Raw genomic sequence first — 19,571 nt, 5'->3', positions numbered from 1 at the left:
TATTAAGTATTTCACTTATTTGCCAGCCATGATGGTAATATTATCCTTCTTTTATAAGGCACATGACCTTGAGAACCTTGGTAATACATCAAGCCAAACCTTACCCCAAGTTGCTCTCAGATATGACTATACAGTGTGTACCTTTCACGTCTGCTCAACAATCAAGAATTCCTTTTTTTTTTTTTTTTTTTTTCCTTACATACCGCCCAAATATCTTCAGGGGATTGCCTCTCCAGTTTCCTCCCATCCTTCAGAGTGATTATTCCAGACACATGTATCTCTTGGGGCTGGGCATCTCTTGGCCTTCACGTCCATAAGATGAAGTAAAGCATGTCTTCCCAAAAATGTCTTCATGTGCAAATCTCAGTCTGAGACAGGCAGGCATTGTCTGCCGTGTGTTATAACCGCAGGCAGAGTGCACAAGGTTCTCTATCAAATGGCAACTGCTCAGTGACCAGTTTGTCAGAAATGGGGCTTGCTTAGCAGCATTTTACTTCAGGCCTCCAGCTCTTCAGGAGGTGATCAGAGTTGTATTTTTCACAATCTAGCATCTGACACAATAATCTTTTGGAAGTGGGATAAATGTATTTGACTTTCATACCAAAGGAAATGCTTGATGCTTTTACTTCGAAGTACTGTCCCTGCCCAGACTATGTCTCAAATATGTCCCTAATGGCACAGATAACTGGCCTCAAATACTTCAGTAGGAAGAATTTTGGTTCAGGTAATGGTAATTCTGATACCAGTGCTTTCCATTTGTGTTGGCATAACCTACAGAATTGTAGTGCTGGGAACTTCTGGTTTTTTACTTACACTTCTGACATTTCTATTTCTTCCTTCCCTGTCAAAGACGGGGTCACGGTCATTTGTTCCTTGAAACATTTTACCATGTAAGGTCAATATCACCCTGATCACTAAGTCATTTCTGCTACTGCTGTTACTACCAAATTTCAGAAGTTTTTGAAGCTTTAAGTAGTACTGTTCAAAAGAAAAAACACAGCTTTTTCATCTTTTGAAAATCTGAGAATTCAATTTCAATATCTCATTGCTACAGAGACTAAGATGGGTAATTTTCAGTCTTGAGCTGTTGAAGCATGGCAGATTTAAACCCATATGATTTGAAGATGCTGATAAAACTGTGAATCATGCTGTGTAACATTTGGAATGACCAGATTATTTTTTTTCTGTTATTTGAAGAAAATTCTTCTGTTTTGTCTTATTGTAGTTTATAAAGCATACCAAATTAAATGGAAGAGTGCCTTGAGTTTTGTATGTATTGAAATTGTTGTTTAAAATTTCACAACAAAGACTTGAATAGTTTCCCTATCCACTATTTTCCTCGTGAAATTCAAACTTCCCATGTAGCGCTGAGGACGTCCAGGAGAGCAGTCATGTAGCACTCTGATTACCAGCAAATGACTGCAGCAGTATAGGAGCAGGATTCCCTGATGTATGCCGGATAGACTTTAACATCAACTTCTAAACAAGAGTTTCAGTGAGCTTGCATAAATTTGCAGCGGTATTTGCTCCTCTATTCATAATTTCTAAACTTTTAACTTCTTCTAAGAACTGTTTTCCCACCAGTTCTTTATTTTACCAGTCTTGCTAAACTTCTCTAAAGTTGTAGAGCATTGTAAAAAAATTTCAAAAGGATAAAGGAACTTATTAAGTAAAATAAGAACAACACTAAATATTGACATTAATGCTTTGTCATAACAGAAGAACAGGAGTGCCCTCTAGTTCTCTTAGAAAAACCTAAAAAATATGATCAATTTGAAAATACAATTTTACCTTAATGTCTTCTTGGAAAGTAATTTTATTAAAATAATTATTTTCAAGAAAGAAGTAAAGAAATAAAGAACTAGAAATAAAATGAGCATAAGCAATAGCATTAGTTTTGAAAAAAATCTAGAAGTAATTGCCAAGGTGTATGCTAATGGACACATTACTAGATATTAGGATATTGCAGAACTTCTCATTAATAGTATAGCATCATGCAAACAGTTGCATCCTAATATTTGTACTTCCCTCTGCTGTCACCCGTCGTCCATGTCCCCCCCGCCCCCCCAAAGGCTGCTAGCATTGAATACTATCCGGTTATAGTATCATATTATAGTATCAGATTATGTGTGTCTTTTATGTTCCTATATTATTCTTTATGCTAAGGATCTGGTTTGTGCTTTCTGGTGTTGCAGCAGCATGTTTTGATTGCTGTCTGCGTGAATTATAATTATTATAATTTACTTTGCAACTACTGTATCAGACATGATGGTGAGATTATGATGTGTCTTCATAAACATTTCAGAATAATTATTGTAAAATAGGGCTGGCGTATAGTATTAAATATATTTTAGGAATTTGGTTTAAGGAAAATTTGCAAAAGGATGCTTTTCACAAATCAGTAAGTTGTAGAGACATCTCTAAAACATCAATAGGAAGGAGAAGGAAAGTAAAATTTTGATACTGTTATTTCATCCTATTTAAACTTTTTCAACCATTTCCTTTAAAATTGAAACTTGTTTCTTGCTTGTTAGAAGAAATACGTGTCTTGTTTACCAATTCACTTAGGATAAACCAACTTTTTTACACAGAACAAGTGACAGAAAGGGGAAACTGTATAGCATGCCATCAGTTTTGTGACTTGAAAGCTTACCTTCTGCTTATCTGTGTCACCTGTAACTTTCATAAGTGATATTAAGGAATGGAGGTGATGTAGTTGTATTTTCTTGCAGTGGAATTCCTGGGAAGAAATGTGGAACAGTCATAGTCACAGCAGAGGAACTAGGTTGCTGCCGAGTAAGTGTGTGTTTATTGTTTATTATAAAATAAAATGAAAATTATTTTGTGATTTACACTGCACCAGATTGTCAGAGGTATAATGTATAAATTTGCATTTTGTGATATATGTAAGAAGTTATGATACGTCTTTCCTATCAGTTACTCTTAGTTTTAGACAGGAGAAAAAGGAAGAAGCCAAAAAAAATACAAAGCATAAAGGTTTTGATTCTTAGATGGATTTTAAATTTATTTTTTGTTTTCTCAAGTATTTAATTACATTTTAATCTCTTGGTGTCCAATTTTTAACAATGATCCATTTGTTTCAGCCATGGAATTATATTTGCATTATGGAATATTGACATTACATGAACATCAAAGTATTTTGGATTTTTACCCTTATCATTAAAAGATTTTATGCTAATAGCAAGGAATTTATTTTAAAAATGTGAAACTAATATTTACTGGAAAAAATAGTAAGGTATTTCAAGGAATCACCATAAATGATGAGTTTAAACTGTAAAGAAAGTAAAGATTTCCGTGGCCTGTTAGTGGCAGATGCCTACTTATTTAGTTGAAAACAGAAGAATATCGGGGGGTGGGAGCGCAGTGGGCGATTTGGCTGGTTAAGGGGAGAGACCTGGTGTGGTCATGACCTTCCCCAGTAGTTTCACTGCTCCTCCCTCTCCTGGGGTTCGTGGAGAAGCGGACTGGACAGAGGAAGAGGCTTAATGATCAGAAGACACCTGACAGTCAGGCCAGCTCAGTTGCTTCCCAGCATGGAATGAACTAGCAGCTACCTGTAAATCATAGGGAAACAGACTGGAAGAAAGAATAGCAAGTGTGATAGGTATGGGGTGGGAAAGACTGGCTGGAATTTGAGAGGGGGGCAGTTTGTCAAAGCATGGTATGTACTGGATGGGGCTGTAGGGTGTATCTTTTGAAGAGTTTGCAATGGCAAGGTAGCAAATCTGAAATGAGGAAAGCAATAGTATTAGACATGGTGGGAACGTACAGGGGATCTGGAGAGTACAAGATTAGATATATAAAGCTACAACAATACCTTGAGGCTTGAAAAGATTTGTTTCTGGGGCTTAGTTTTTGTAATTTGATGGTGTTGAGGAAGTAATGCTTTGCCTTATGTATAACTTCTAACTTTTATACCATGTCATTAAGTGGTTAATTTTTTTCTACATAGACAATAGTCATGTTTCGCTTTTTACTAATATAACCACTAGCTAATCTGTTTAGGCCTTATTTCCTTAAGTTTATTACATATTTGAAGTAAAAAGAAGTCCTTAATTTTGTACCTTATTTCCAACTTAGTCAATTTTGTATTATTTCTCTGCTAAAGTGGTATATTTGAATAGCACACAGGTTCCAATCTTATTTACGCTTTCCCGGCAACCTGCCAATCCTGCACAGCTAACGTTAATATGGTGCACCAACCCAGTCTCATTGAACTGCCATTTAGCAGTAGGAAATTCCCATGTTACTGGTATAAATGAATAAGTATGATCATAGAATATGCCTGTCTTTCCCCTCTGTTTTACATTGGCTTAAACTTTTGTACGTAGTACATGATCAGAATGTTCACACTTTTATCAGATGACAAAATGGATGCATCATTTATTGCTTTCCTGCAGAAATCGTACTTCTACATTTCTTAAGAAGTTAAGCTCCTACCATTCTTAAGAGGTGTTTGCCATCACCCCAAGCATTTGTTAGTTACCTTAAAAAAGACTAAAGACAATATTTTCCTGATACTCTGGGTTTGTCTTCCAAGACCGGTATTTGTATCTAAGCTGTAACAAACATATTTAGAAGTGGCAAATATGTTATTAAATCTGTAATCAGAAAACCGGGGGGGGGGGGGGGGGGGGAGGGAGGGATTTTTTTCTTTCCCTTTTAATGAAGACAAATACTAGGTGCCTTCCAGGGCCTTCATGTTCTTCCAGATTCACCCCACTCAAATTTTACATATATGATGGCTAGTTCAAAATCACTGAGGAGAGCTTAGAAAGAATTTGGGACTCAATCTCTCTCTCCTGCATTCTCTGTCATGTTCCTTCATGTGCGTACTCTCTCACACAGCCTCTTGCACTACCTCATCAGCTGTCACATGCTTCCTCTGTGATATTTTCCTACCTAAGTTTATGTAGTATTTGGGTTAATTGTTATCTGACATTCTGAGATTTTTTGCTAAACTTTTATAGCTCATGTTCAAAATGACAAAGATTTTTAGTATTGCTGAATTGCTGAGGTTGGAAGAGACCTTGGGAGATCGTCTAGGTCAACCCTTCTGCTCTTCTTAGATGATGCCATCAAGTTTTGAGTATGTGCAAGCAGAAAGTCTCTGTTACAGTGTTTTGCCACATTTGCAGTAATTTTTTTTTCTTTTATTTAAATGGAATTTCCTGTATTTCAATTTGTGGCTATTGCCACTTGTTCTTCCACTATATACCCCTAAGCAGAGTCTGTGTACTGCCTCTCATCAGATGTTTATACACATTTATAAGATGCCCCTGAGTCTTCTCTTCTCCAGGCTAAATAATTCCATCGCTCAGCCTCTCCTCATATGAGAGATGGTCCAATCCCTTAATCATTTCACTGACCCTTTTTCTGGAATCATTCCAGCATGTCCACGTCTTTCTTGTACCGGGGAGCCCAGAACTGAATACAGCACTCCAGGAGTGGCCTCACCAGTCCTGAGTCACTTTCTCCAACTTTTTTGTCAGCACGCTTTATAACGCAGCCCAGGAGGCTATTGGTCTTCTTTGCTGCCAAGGGAACATTGGACAACTTGGTGTCCACCAAGACCTCCAGTCCTCTTTTGCAAAGCTGCTTTCCACTTTTTTGGCCTGCAGTCTGTACTGGTGCATGGGGTTATTCCCCTCCAAGTGCAGTATTTGGCATTTCCCTCAGTTGAACTCCATGAGGTACATGTTGGTTAGGTTTTCCAGCCTGTACAGGTGCCTTTAAATGGCAGCACAACCATCATCTGGTGTATAAGTGGCTCCTTCTAGTTTTGTATTGTTTGCAAACTTTCTGAGGATCTATTCTGTCCTACCATACAGGTCATTAATGAAGCTGTTCGATATTATTGGCCCCATTTTTGACACCTGGGATGCACCATTAGTGACTGGCCTCCAGCTGGACTTTGTGCCACTGATCTTGACCCTTTGAAGCCAGCAGTTCAGCCAGTTTTCAGTCTGCCTCACTGTCCAGTTATCAAATCTGTAATTCGGTCAGTTTGTGAACAAGGATATTCTAGGAGACGGTGTCTAAGGCCATGCTAAGGTAAAGAATAAACAACATCCACTAGTCTCCCCTCATCTACTGAGCCATGCATTTCATACGGGAAAGCTTCAGGTTGATCAGGCATGAATTTCCCCTTTGTAAATCCACAATGATGGCTCTCAGCCACATTCTTGCCTGTCATGTGTTTGGAAATGTTTTCCAGGATTATTTGCTCTATCATCTTCTCAGACATTGAGAAAAGACTGGCCTGGATCCTCTTCCTTGCCCTTTCTCAAAGACAGGAGTGACACTTGCTCTCTCCCAGTCTTCAGGAACCTCCCCTGAACATCATGACTTTCCAAAGATAATCGAAAGTGGCCTCACAGTGACGTTGGCCAACTACATCAGGACTCACAGGTGCATTCTGCCAGGTCCTATGGACTGCTGTATGTCCAGTCTGTTTAAATGTTTCCTTACCTGGTCCTCCTATAGCAAGGGCAAGTCATCCTTGTTCCAGACTTTCTCAGGTGTGGGTCTCAGGTGCCCAAGATTCTTGAAGGCAAAAATCTTACCTGTGAAGACCAAAAGATAGAAGGCTATGAGAAACACAGACTTTTCCATGTCCTCTGTCACATGGTCCCCTTCCCCACTCAGTGGTGAGCCCATGTTTTTCCTAGTCTCCCTCTTGCTGCTGTTACATCTGTAGACCTGTATAAACAGTCTTCCCAGCAGACCCCACCCCAGCTAGCTGGTGAGTCTGCAGGTTTATCTTTGCATTTATAATCCTTCTCACATTCTTACCTCTTCACAAAGAGGTGATCATGTGTGACTAGCAGTTTGCCTGACAACAGCAAAGAAACTTTTCTCCTTATTTGTCATCAGAATGGGTGTTATTTGGTATCTTCCAGGCTCATTTTCTTAAAGCTTCTAGACTCTTAATAGCAAGCTGCCAAGCCATTTGCTTTACAGACAGCAGGAGCAGACAACTGCAGGTTTAAGTCACTGAAGGAACAAGAACAAGTCTTGGTTGTGTTTCACTGGAGTTTTTAAAATTAGTTCTAATATGCGTTCCTTGCCTGTGCATCTACTTCCCTCAAAATGCAATTTTAGATATCGGAAAATACTAGAAAAATCCTGAGGCATTTAGCATAGAAATCTATCCTTCCTTTGCAGACCCCTACAAGGGAATTCTTGGTTGCAGCAGTTCAAACTGCACTGTAAGGGCATTGCAGGAATGCAAATACGTAGAGGGCATCTAGAAGGCAGATACCCTCATTTATTTTGTTTTCTTTTTGTATGGCTGTTAGTCAATGATTTTAATCTTTTTTAGTGTAGTAAACTGCAAGCTGTATGTAATTTTTCTGTATTACCCATTTCAGGATTCAGTTTTAATGCAATTTTGTGCGAACAAACTAGACAAGAAGGACTTCTTTGGGAAATCAGATCCTTTCCTTGTATTTCATCGAAGCAATGAAGATGGCAGGTAAGGCGCCTGTTAAGTATTTCTGCTGCTAAACAGTAGGCAACTTAGTTATTTGCAGATGGTAAAATAGATTTCATTTTTTTTTAATATTTGTCGGATTAAGCTGTGTTTCTTTTATGTTTGTTGGATTTAAGTATATCATGTTATGCAGTATAGGAATAAAACTATTGTAACAGATCAAATATGGCAACTAAAAGTTTTAAGAGTGGAATGTATGATAAATATAGAGCACTATGAAAGTTAATTGTAATAATAATAGTTAAATAGTGTTACCTTTGCTAAGATACAGTATGCCTTTAAATGAAATGGAACTCTCAGAGAAAATAGCTGCAGAATATGCTAATTCTCAGAAATTGTTTTAGATAAAAACATTTCATACTGAAAATTTGGAAATACCTTTCATATTTTTGACAAAGTTGTAGAAAATAGATTCAAAAAATACCTTAAATAGATGATTTTTTTAAAATATATTTTTTTACAAGTGGCTGTTTGCTGCATTCATACTTTAATTTGTTAAAATAGGTTTATCACTCTTGGTCTGCTCCTAAGACTTGACATACTAACTTCTGGTCAACATACTACTTCTGTGGCAGTCTACTGGTACATTAAGTTTTCTTGGAAACCGATAAGCCTCACGTATAACACGGTATCAAACCAAAGGCTAGACTTATAGGATACTACTTGTTTCAGTAGCTTAGCTGGCACAGTTAACATAAACCTGTATATAGGTATATGTGTGTCTGTTTCCTGCTCTTTTCCTCTTGGAGGAAGACTGTAGGAACAGTTTCCTGAATATAAGCTGAGTGTCTTAAATTGCAAGCCTGGAGGAGTTAGGGCTCCTTTGCGAGTGGCATTATGGTCATAAGTGGAATTTCTCTGGGCATTACTGGGAGTGGTGCTATATGCTGTTTCTCTTGGCCTTGTCATGCTTCTCTGCTTCCTTCCCAGAGGTGAGTGTTGAGCCACTGATTCTTTATTGCTTTCGTGAATACTCTCCTCCAACAGGAGGTTCAGGCAGTACCTCTGCACCCGTGAGCAGAAGGATGCTCCCTTTTCTGTCTTTTAGCTTCAGGCATGTCTTCTGAATCATAGCCAGGATAAAAACATAGGCCTTTGGAATATAAGGAAGATATTCCCTCAAAGGACAACTGTAGTTATGTCTGTATGTAGAATTTCAGTAGTGATTTCACCAGTGACTTTGCCTCCTATTTTCTTTTGAACAATTCAGTCCCCAAGATGAGGATTCAAAAGAATTATTTTAATCTTGCATCATTTAGAGAAGCAAAATGCATTAAAACAATTCATTGTATTTCACCTGACAGAAGGTGATCATGTGATCTCACAGAGGCTTATATGTTTTACCTGAGGCAGCCCCAGTTAAAATCTCATAAACATAAAATGGGGAACAAGAATCAGAAAGCCATGGCTTCCTTGGCTCAGTTTCTTAATCACTGAGCAGAAGTCAAATCCTTACCAGACCATTTTCTTTCTGGTGACTGATTCCTGGCTGCACAAGGCCTGTTTAAACAAGTGGGATGGAGACTGCTCTTGCCTAACTCACTAAATGGTTGTAATTCTTGTTAAAGTTTTGGGTAAAAATGTTTTAGGCTTACAGTTGTTTAGCACCCTAGTCTGTAATCTCTCTCAAACAGGTCTGTCCTCTTCAGTTGTCCCTTCTCTTTGATTTCACTGCGTTTCTTTTTTTCTTATCTGAAATTTGACTTGGACATTGTATGAGTGAATACATATTACAGCTCATTTGATTCCATGTTTGATGACACGAAAGAAGTAAATAAATATAGATTATATCTTTTTTATTACAGTTTTACAATCTGCCACAAAACAGAAGTCATAAAAAATACATTAAATCCAGTGTGGCAGGCATTCAAGATTTCTGTCAGAGCACTGTGTAATGGAGACTATGACCGGTAAGCTATAGGTTAAGCTTTCTTAGCTTAACCTTTTTTTCTCCTTACCTCATGTATTCTTTCATATGTAAGTTTTTCTATGCAATTCAGTTCCTGATGTTATTTAGGTTATTTAATCAGCATTTTGAAAGGATAGTATGTATTCAAAACCATTCATCACGTTAGAGAATTTAGAAAAATAAAGTCATTATGGTAAATCTGTAGAAAAAGTTAGTGGTGATTTCTGGAAAAAAGTTCTTTGGTCTCTCTGGTGTGATTAAGAAACGGTTACAAAGAAAAGACCAATTTGAATAATGGCCACTGTTACTAGTGTGCACAAGTATTTTTTAATAATGTTTCAATGGAGGACAATAATGATGTGTCTTCCTTGCATGACATTGTAATGTCAGAGGATGCTGATTAAGTAGATGAGAAGCACAGAAGTTAATCATCATCTCTTCAGATTTGAAGCTTTCAGTGATCCCAGGCAGAAGGATCCATCTTAGAAAAACATGGTAATAATACCATGTTTTTAACCAATATTTTACCAATAATAACAAACAAATTAGTTGAGGAACAATGGATATTTTTAGATTCCTTAAAAATGGATGTTAACATCTAATAATATCAACGGGAAAAATGTTTAACTTCCTGTTGATGACTTCTTGTTGTCACCATTCATGTTTTTGAAATGCATTTAGCTCTTGCTGTTATTATTAAGTACCCAGTTAAATGTCTGGTAGTTTCTCTCTTCTTCCTGGAATCTGGAGTACTGGAGTTATTTTAGTAAGACTCTGAAGAAGTACAGATTTATCAATTAGTCATAATACTTTTAGCAGTGTATAGTGTAATACTTAGTTTAAAAACGTGAAGGAAATATATGAAGACTAGACTAAAAATATGCATAATACGTAAGCTGAATGTAGTAGATAGATGGATAGATGTGCTAAGGTTCGATTCAGCTTCACAGAGACTGTGGAAACTAGAGAGATGCAAAATGTACTGGTCTGGGTATTTTGAAGGCAAAAGGTCAGAAGTCTGGTTTGAATGCCTTTAACCCCTAAACACCTGGTTTATTTTATCACGTTGAGATCGGTATGATCATATCTTGTTATATTATATAACAGATATAAAAATATAAACGATATTTTATCTTACTGATTAAAATAAGAAGTTGTTTAGTATTGCATTTTTCTAACCATGAACTAATGTTCCCATCAGGAGAAGCTAAATCCTTTGTTGAAACATATTGCTGCTTGTAGGGAAATTAACTAAGAGTTTGCTCAAATTGATCATTTTCCCATGAGAGTGTCTTTGAAACAATCTTCAGTTTGGAATTTAAGTAGTTACTTTTCTACCTCAGTTTTTGTTTTCAGCTTCCATGTACATGACTACCATCCATTCATGTACATTTTATGTTACTGTAGTACATGATTTTGCCATGTCATAACTATTGCATTTCTTTATCAGGCTGATGATAGACAAAATTCATTTTATGTGTACACTAAAATTATTTTAATTGGTTACCATGCAAGCCTAGTCTTCTGGGGAGGCATTTCTTGAACTTTTAATTTACTAGCTAATGCCAGGGGATAAACAAACCAACTCTTGAATCAACTGACTGAAACTCAGTAGTCAATATGAAGAAGCAGGAGAGTAAGAAGTGCTTATATTCACTAAGCTAAGCAGAATGCTTTCACATTAATAGACTTAAAAATCTGTCTTTATAAGTCGCTTATTAAAAGGTCAAAAGCTAATTGACTTGTGATTTCTTTTTTTGTCTGGGGAAAGTTGTATTTTTTAATGATTTTTCAGGGGAATGGCCATTTTTCTATCTTTCCTACGAGATCTTAGCTGCTTTATTTGATCTGTGAAACTCTTACAGTACTTGATGTTGTGTTCCATCAAACTAAAGGAAAAAGGGTTCTCCTACGTTGCTGACACTCCTTGTGAAGTACTTGACGTCAGCCATGTTGGTATTCTTCCAATTAGGCACAACAGAAATACAGCAAATTCATAAGTTCATTCTAATAAAATAGAATTTTTAACTTGTATATGGGTTCATGTCCATAATGCATAAGCCTAATGGTGCTCATGAAGCTAGTCTCTGGACGCTGCACTGTTTATCATATTAAAGAAAAAAGGTTTTCATAATAATTTCAGAGGATATTATGGTAGAGGCATTTTGAAATAATTGTGGCATTCCAAAAGAGAATTAAAAAGTGTAATAGCATGCCTCGAATTATTGTGTAACTACTGTTTTCTCATGTTGATTCTACTTTGAATGCTTTTAAGATAATGTGCTCAGTGAATGCCTTAGGAATTTAAAGGCTCTATGGAACTACATAATCCTGCCTACATGTTTCAGATTAAGAAATACTTGTTAGCTGCCATATTTATTCAAATTAGTGTCTGCTTATAGTCCAGAAAAAGAATACAGAGATTGGCGAAGTTTGTTTGAAAAATTTTCTTTCTAAAGGTGAGGATTAGATTCCTAAAGTCAGCATGGTAATACACAGAAACACAAACCCCAGAAGTCTCTTTCAGATAATGACAGTCTCACAGATCAAATTTTGGTGCTCTGGGTTTTGTGATAGATAGGAATAATATTATTAGTAGGAATATATCACAGTAAACATTCATTCTGGTTTCAGGGAGATTAAATCTTCAGTTAGTGTATGCTTCTGAGTGAGCTCTGTCACTTTTTCATTGTGAAAAGGCCAGGATTTCCTTAATTTTTCTCAAACTATATAATCATACAGTATGCTTTCAGCCATCACAGGGATGGGATTTCAGTACTACAGTAGTACTTGGTATCTCTAGTGTTTTTGTTCTTTCATTCTTTTAATATGAGCTCTCAAATAGCACTTACACAGTTATTTTCTGCATAAAAGTTTTAAGACTGAGATACCCTAAACCCCAACATTCTCTAACCTTGATTTCTTTGTAAATTAGATCTTTTAAAAACTAAAATAGAGAACCCATCCTCTAAACTGTCCTTTTAAGATAAAATAGCAGTTTAGAGAGAGCAAAATATCAGTGTGTGAAGATTTGAAAGGCCTTTTAATATGTTGCATGTCATGCAAAATAGGTAAAACTCAAGATCTGTGATCAATCTTTTTAATTTGAAATAAATTTCAGAAGAGAGGAGCTGTATTCAGGGAAGAATTGTTCTTGTTGAAGTTGTATGTCTGAAGATCATTCTCAGAAATTTATCTTGATAATCTTAAGGATTTATCTTATAATTCATGTTTTCTCGCTGAGATGATTTGGTTATTTGAACACAGATTCATAAGACAATTAAAAACTTAAGTCCCACTAAACCTTATGTAAATCTAAACTTACTAGCATGTCCTGTCTATCTTAACAATAACAGGTTTTGAAACTTGGAAATAAAATAATGGGTCTCTAGGGAAAAAGATACTCTGTGATACTGCTTTTTTTACTAAATTGCATGTGGTCTCCTTTCAAGGGTCAAATACTTGGTGGGATAAAGTATGTTTGGACTCAAGAAAACTTCATTCCACAGAACAGCTTTCACTTTAAACAGTTTTCATTCTAAGGTAACTTAACCACAAACTGAAATTCCACAAAAGGGATGAAATGTTACAATGGTGTGGTCAGAGCCATTAAATCTGAGTCAGAAAGAGAAACTTCCAGGCAAAGCAACTCCTTCTGTGCCTATATTGGAATATCACATAAAAAATGTGAAAAACATCTAGGCGTGAATTTGTTCTGTGGAAGCAAATTATAAAGCAATTGCTTGGATTCCTATCCCCTCTATTAGTAACACAGACCTGATGACTTAATTTCAAGTGAAACTGTTCTGAAGAATAACAGTAAGCAAGTAGTTTCTTAAAATATAAGAAGTCTGGAGGTGTTATTTTTCTGTTCCATGTTCGTGCATTTTAGGCTGGATAGGATTCATTATTACTGATTGTTTAATTTACATATATGTACACTCTGTAGTAAAAGGAGATAAATAAAACAGTATGCTATCTCTGTCGTGATATGTTTCCTGTTTCATTAATGATGTTGATGACAGTACGCTCTATAGTATTTACATCTTAAGAAATCCACTACTCAAGTAAGTATGTAAAGTAAGATTGATCTTGTACATGGGAGACTTTTATTTTCTACATTCGTCTGTTTCCCAGTCATCGCTGAAGCAAGAATAGTTAGAGCTGTCCTCAGAGGTTCCCTTTACTCATAAGAAAACAGTTCATCTCCATATTCATCTTCCATTTGTAACTTTTACATGTGTAATAGAGTCATAGAACAGTTTGGGTTGGAAAGGACTTTTAAAGATCATCTAGTCCAACGCCCCAGCTGTGGGCAGGGACACCTTCCACCAGACCAGGCTGCTCAAAGCCCCATCCAGCCTGGCCTTGACACTTCCAGGAGCTTCCACAGCTTCTCTGGGCAACCTGTGCCAGTGTCTCGCTATCCTTGTTGTAAAAACTTTCCCTGATGTCCAGTCTGAAACTACCCTCCTTCAGTTTAAAACCGTTTCCCCTTGTCCTGTCACCACAGGCTGTGCTAAAAAGTCTCCATCTCGTAAGCCCCCTTTATTGAAATGACACAGTAGGGTCTCCCTGGAGCCTTCTCTTCTCCAGGTTGAACTACCCCAGCCCTCTGAGCCTTTCTTCATAAGAGAGGTACAGTCTTGTAAATGTGAAGTACTGCATAGGAGGTACATGATCTTGTTTTTTGGATCATGCGTTTAGTTAAAACTGTTCCCGTATCATGTCTTAGTTTCCAGATTCACACATGCGCTGGTTCTGGCTGGGGTGGAGTTAATTTCCTTCACAGTAGCCAGTATGGGGCTGTGTTTTGTATTTGTGCTGGAAGCAGTGTTGATAACGCAGGGATGTTTTAGTTATTGCTGAAGCCTTTTTCTGCCCCTCACCCCGCGCCAGCAGGGAGTAGGCTGGGGATGCACAAAGAGTTGGAAGGGGACCCAGCCAGGACAGCTGGCCCCAGCTGACCTAAGGGGTAGCCCAGACCATATGACATCAGGCTCAGCAATAAAACTGGGGGGGAGGCTGGCCAGGGGGCCACTGCTTGAGGACTGGCTGAGCATCGGTTGGTGGCGAGCAATTGTTTTCATTTGCATCACTTGTATTTCTTGGGGTTTATTTCTCTCTGTTAATTTCTTTTCAGTATGATTTAGCATTATTATTATTATTTTATTTTATTTGAATTATTAAACTGTTCCTATCTCAACCCATGAGTTTTCTCACTTTTACCCTTCCCGTTCTCTTCCCCCTCATCCTGCTGGGTGGAGAGTGAGCGAGTAGCTGTGTGGTGCTTAGTTGCTGGCTGGGGTTAAACCTCAACGCAGTAGCCAGTTGCAGATTCATCAGAAGGGCTCAAGAAACTGTATGAATCCATTATATACATAACATTTTTCATTAGGTGCTTCCCTGAAAATTTGCTAGTTACTGTTTTATACTGTGAAAAAATATTATAGATCCATATATTATTTTGTCTGTATAATAATCTACTAGTTTGGCTTTCAATTCTGATTAAAAGGAAATTATAGTTAGTTTTCCTATTGAAAAACTTTTGTGCTAAGTACTTGTGTCTTGGCAGACTTCAACATTTTGTTACCCAGCTTGCCCAACAGCTCACTAAGAGGTGGGTGAGTATTCCCACAGTGTCCAGGGCAATCTGTCAGTTTGGGAAGCCTGGTACCCAAAACCTGCCTCTCATGTTCCCTCCCACACCCCACAATCTGCTTGTCTCATTTCATTCTAGGAAGTCAGAATCATGGTTATGTTGTATAATCTGATGGTTATCTAGGGTAGCCTGATGAAAGAACTAAACAACTCTCTCGTTGACTTTGTAAGAATTAAATAAATAAATAAATAAAAATGCTGTGATTTCTGTCCTCTTTGGTCAGTTAACTAAGCAGCTGCCGCCTCTATTGAGAGCTGGGGGGAGTTTAAGAGTGGAAGGGTACAGTCTTTAAGGAACTATAAATTCTTTCATCTGCAGCCACAGCCATGGCCTTCACAAAATCTTGGGTGATCCCACACAGGTTTCATTTTTCATCACTGCACAATGTTTAGAAGGGGTTAATACTGTCTACCGTATTGAAGTTTGATTGTGTTCTGGAGCAGCTATTTTCATTTAAGAACCAAATATATGGAGTAGAATTCCTTTCTGCTTTAAATGTGCTTTACTTCGTAGTGTGAACGTTGCTTTTACTCTCTACTGTGCTGCTTAATAATTTTGTTTTACAAAGGCCCTCTCAAACTCTGCATGCTTCTTCTCAAATATGGATGTATTACTTTTTCTGTAAGATGTTATTACCCTGCAGCAGATACCCTTTTCCAGATAATAGAATATACCAAAGAAAGCTTCACAATAAGTTCCAGTTCATTAATGTTCTTAAAAACCTTGATAATACTTTCAAGGTTTAAAGATTCTTTATAAAAAACACAGAAAATTCAGAGCATCAGCAGGTTAAAATATAGTGGTTAAACTTCCAATGTGTTTAATTGTTTCCTTAGCTTCCACTGTATTTTACTATTAATTCATGAAAACACGTAGGGTAACCTGAGTGACTTGCTATTTTCTACCCCATGAGAAATGACTGGAAAGTTCTGCCTTCTGGATTTGGCACAACTGATGCACCCATATGCTATTAAAATGCAAGAATTAAATGCAGACCTGGTACATTTTAATATATATATTAATAGGCTTGTATTGCTTTGTTGTTTATTTTTTTAGGACAATTAAAGTCGAGGTGTATGATTGGGATAGAGATGGAAGGTAAGACATTAAATCTATTGTTAAACCTCAGGGTTATCCATGCATATTTATATACGTGTTTTGAAATGTGTAGATATACAGGGCCAGAACAGGTCTGGAGAATGGTATTTATTAGTATGCAGAGGCACAGATACTGGAAAAAAAGTATTGCTATCATTCTGTTTTATTTTGCAGTTGTGGTAAATGCTGATGTATTAGCCTATTTCAAACACGATGTGTGCATGTTCGTACATGGAAGAAGCAAGATAGTCTGCTTTGTGATCTGCAAAATCAGTCTTGTGAACCTCATGTCATCAGTTATTGTACATGTATGAAGAGAGGCAAAATCCATTTTATAATTTACTTTGCTTTGCTTAAAACACTGCTTGATAAACCATTGCTTTTCAAATATGATAAAATGCATGAGCCTGTAATTGCTACTTCATGGTTGCCTAGATATTGCAATGTAGAAACTACCTATTATCATAATTTCACATTGGGTTTGAATGTTGATTTCCGTGCCTGTCTTCATCAAAACGTTGTTGTAAACTCTAGAGTTGGAAGACCTGGGTTTTAAATAGCTCGTTGCTAGAAAGAGAATGGTGGAACGTACATGGAATTTCTGTTGCTAAATTCAAGAGGAGCAATCTTACTATTCAAGCTTGCTGTCTGTAATGAGTGTACCTCTTTTCTGAAGAAATTAGCCTTTCAAATTGCCTTTATTTTGACAAACAAAATAGAATTATTTTTTATCAGACTGGATTGATACTCCTTGTTCTTTTAAAATTATTTGAGCTTGTATCTTAATACTTTGGTTAGAAACTGTACTCATGAATCATGGTACTAGAACTTGTATGTAATATGTTGATCTCTCTTTATTTTTAAGTTGGTCTGTCTTAATTGTTTCCTTTTGCTCTCAAATTATATCTTTATATATATGGATATGCACATACATTTGTATTTTTAAAACAATATTATTACACAGTAATGTCTTTAATATTGCTAATGCAATTTGCTTCTAGTACTATAGCTAATGATATTGTGCTTCTGTGGCCCAACAGAACTTGTAATCGTAATGGGCAAATTTATCCTGTTCTGCCATTCATTTCCTTGCTGACAAGGTCCAAAACCAGTTTCAGCTTTCTCAGCTTATACTTTTGTCTTTTTTGTTCCATCATGAAGCCTGGTGATTTATAAGCATTCTTATCATGCGCTTACCTTCTGTAAATACCTGCTAGTGTAAATTCATCCTTCTTGATTAGATATTCCCTGGAGAGACAAAATAACATTACCTGGTAATTAAAAATACAAGGATTGAAATTAACAAAGCCATGTTAACAAAAAAATCACTGCATCACTATAATGATGAATTTCTATTTAGGTCCTCTGTTCCTCACTCAGATTTGCCAGATCCTTAAAATCTGTGATATAGCTACACTTTTGTGTATAAACGACAATGTTTTTTTAAAGTAATCTAATAATGACAAAATATATTGCCAAGTTAAAGAAAATAGAATTGTATGTGCCATCCTATTTCATCCAAAATCTGAAACTGAGGTATGATTAACAAGAAGAGAAAGAAATCTAACAAAGAATATTATGTAGCTGCAATTCTGAGTGAAATCTTCAATATACTGTGGAATTCAGGCAATCATTAGCCCCTAGATTCTCCCAGACAGTTTGAAAGATTGTCTGCTTTTGCTCACAGCCCACTCTGAATAGCTATAAAACTAATATCTAAAAATCAAAAAGGGAAGGATAATATTTATACGTATTCCTTTTTATTCTAATTCTGTGATAATTTTTTTTGCCTTTTGCTTTCTACCTTTTCTGAATTTAGAAGCAGCAGAACATGGACATATTGCATGTTAAATTCCTCATAAAGATGAGACAGCACTCATCTCATGTAACTTCAGACAATGTAAAAATCAGACAACTAGATTGAACTAATCATTTAAGCTACTGCAGTAGCTTACCGGGGAAAATGGTCTGATTGAATCCATCCTAACTGGAATAAATTGCCAGCTGGTGGTGCCTATGACTTAGTAGTGATGGTAGCAAGAACCTAAGTGCCTAATTTAACTTTGAAATTGTCAAATGTCTCTGAAGTGGATCCCTTTAAAGAATTCGTCTATCAATTTTTTTGCACAATGTTCCTGTTAGTTTGTATTAATTTCCATCTTCAATGGACTCTTTGTTTATAAGCAATTGTTATAGTTAGTAGCTGATCACCTCACTATGCTGAGTCTGTTAGCTCCAGAGATGTGCACGCTGGGCAGAAACAACCTTTGAAAGATCATCAGAGAGCCTACTAGATAGCAAAGCAAGTTATACAGAGTATTGCAGGTTATTCTGCAATCAGTAAGGCAATGTTCCTGTGCATATATACTTGATTTCTGAATCTTGACTTGATTTGACTCTGACTTCTTGAGTCTTGACTTAGAGGTTTTTTTCCTTTTCCCCCATTCTGTGTTATCTATGCTTTGAAAAAACAGCTCCAGGGTACTTTCGATTGAGCTCTTACTGTCATATTAATGAATTACATTGTTAAGAGTAACTGTATATTCTTAGCTCTCATTTATTTTCCAACATGACGACTAAATTTTTCAACAATTTCTTGACTAAAAGCAATACAGGACTGTTTTAATATTAACACTACTAGTTATTAAACATTTCTTTGTCTCAAACCAGTTTTTGCACAAAAAATGTCAAAATACAAACCACTTGTTCTAATTGATACCTTCTGTTGCTTTGAAAAGCTGTGCCAAACCCCCCAAATATTTGATGGTATAAGAAGTCACAAAATTAGGTTTTGTTACTTTGGACAAGCTGACTTGTGTGAAACAGAGTGACTGGCTTTTTGGTGTGGAGTGTCCTTATCAAGGAAGTACTTGCAGACAGGTCTTACAGAAGGAAAAATAAGGGGATGTGCAGCCTTACCTCAGCACATCAGCAGTACTCTGATGTTTTCATTTCTCCCTGAAGACTTTTTCACTAATTTCAGAGAAATTGTTACTTAGCATACATGATGCAAAAGCTATTTCACAGTCTTGATTTTTATGATCTGTTACGCAGAAGTGGGTTTCTTCTTGAATTTTAAAACTATAAATATTGCCATGCTAACCTGGGGCCACCAAAACATTCATCCGAGAATCTAAACACTGATTGTAAGTCTCACATTCTAGGCTCTTTCACTTTATTTCTTGTCCTCCATCTTCATCCTCCTTCTCCAGCTAGACAGTTGGATTTTAAATTAGTGCACTTTTCCCCTTACTCATTGACATATTTCTAGTGATGATTATCCTTTCCTCCATTGTTTTTTTCCCTTTAGATCATTCAAAAAATCAAAGTTAATACAATTCTGAAAGTGATGTTAACACTTCAAAGCATAGTGTCAAAAGTGGAAG

The 19,571-nt window shown here is 36.7% G+C and overlaps 1 protein-coding gene across 2 annotated transcripts in view; it reads left to right on the top strand.

The window, feature by feature from the left end:
- Nucleotides 1–19,571, top strand: part of CPNE8 (copine 8) — a 110,416-nt gene that overhangs the window by 47,640 nt on the left and 43,205 nt on the right. For both annotated transcript variants that reach the window (XM_080391755.1, XM_080391756.1), the window contains 4 exons: nucleotides 2,733–2,796; nucleotides 7,395–7,498; nucleotides 9,322–9,426; nucleotides 16,144–16,185. In XM_080391755.1, coding sequence (XP_080247881.1) covers nucleotides 2,733–2,796; nucleotides 7,395–7,498; nucleotides 9,322–9,426; nucleotides 16,144–16,185 — 315 coding nt within the window. The remainder of the gene's footprint in view (nucleotides 1–2,732; nucleotides 2,797–7,394; nucleotides 7,499–9,321; nucleotides 9,427–16,143; nucleotides 16,186–19,571) is intronic.

The sequence above is a fragment of the Falco punctatus genome (assembly GCF_963210335.1).
Source record: "Falco punctatus genome assembly, chromosome: 6".
NCBI classification, from domain to species: domain Eukaryota; kingdom Metazoa; phylum Chordata; class Aves; order Falconiformes; family Falconidae; genus Falco; species Falco punctatus.
The sequence above is the reverse complement of the archived record's forward strand: the minus strand, read 5'-3'. Positions and strand labels throughout refer to the sequence as shown.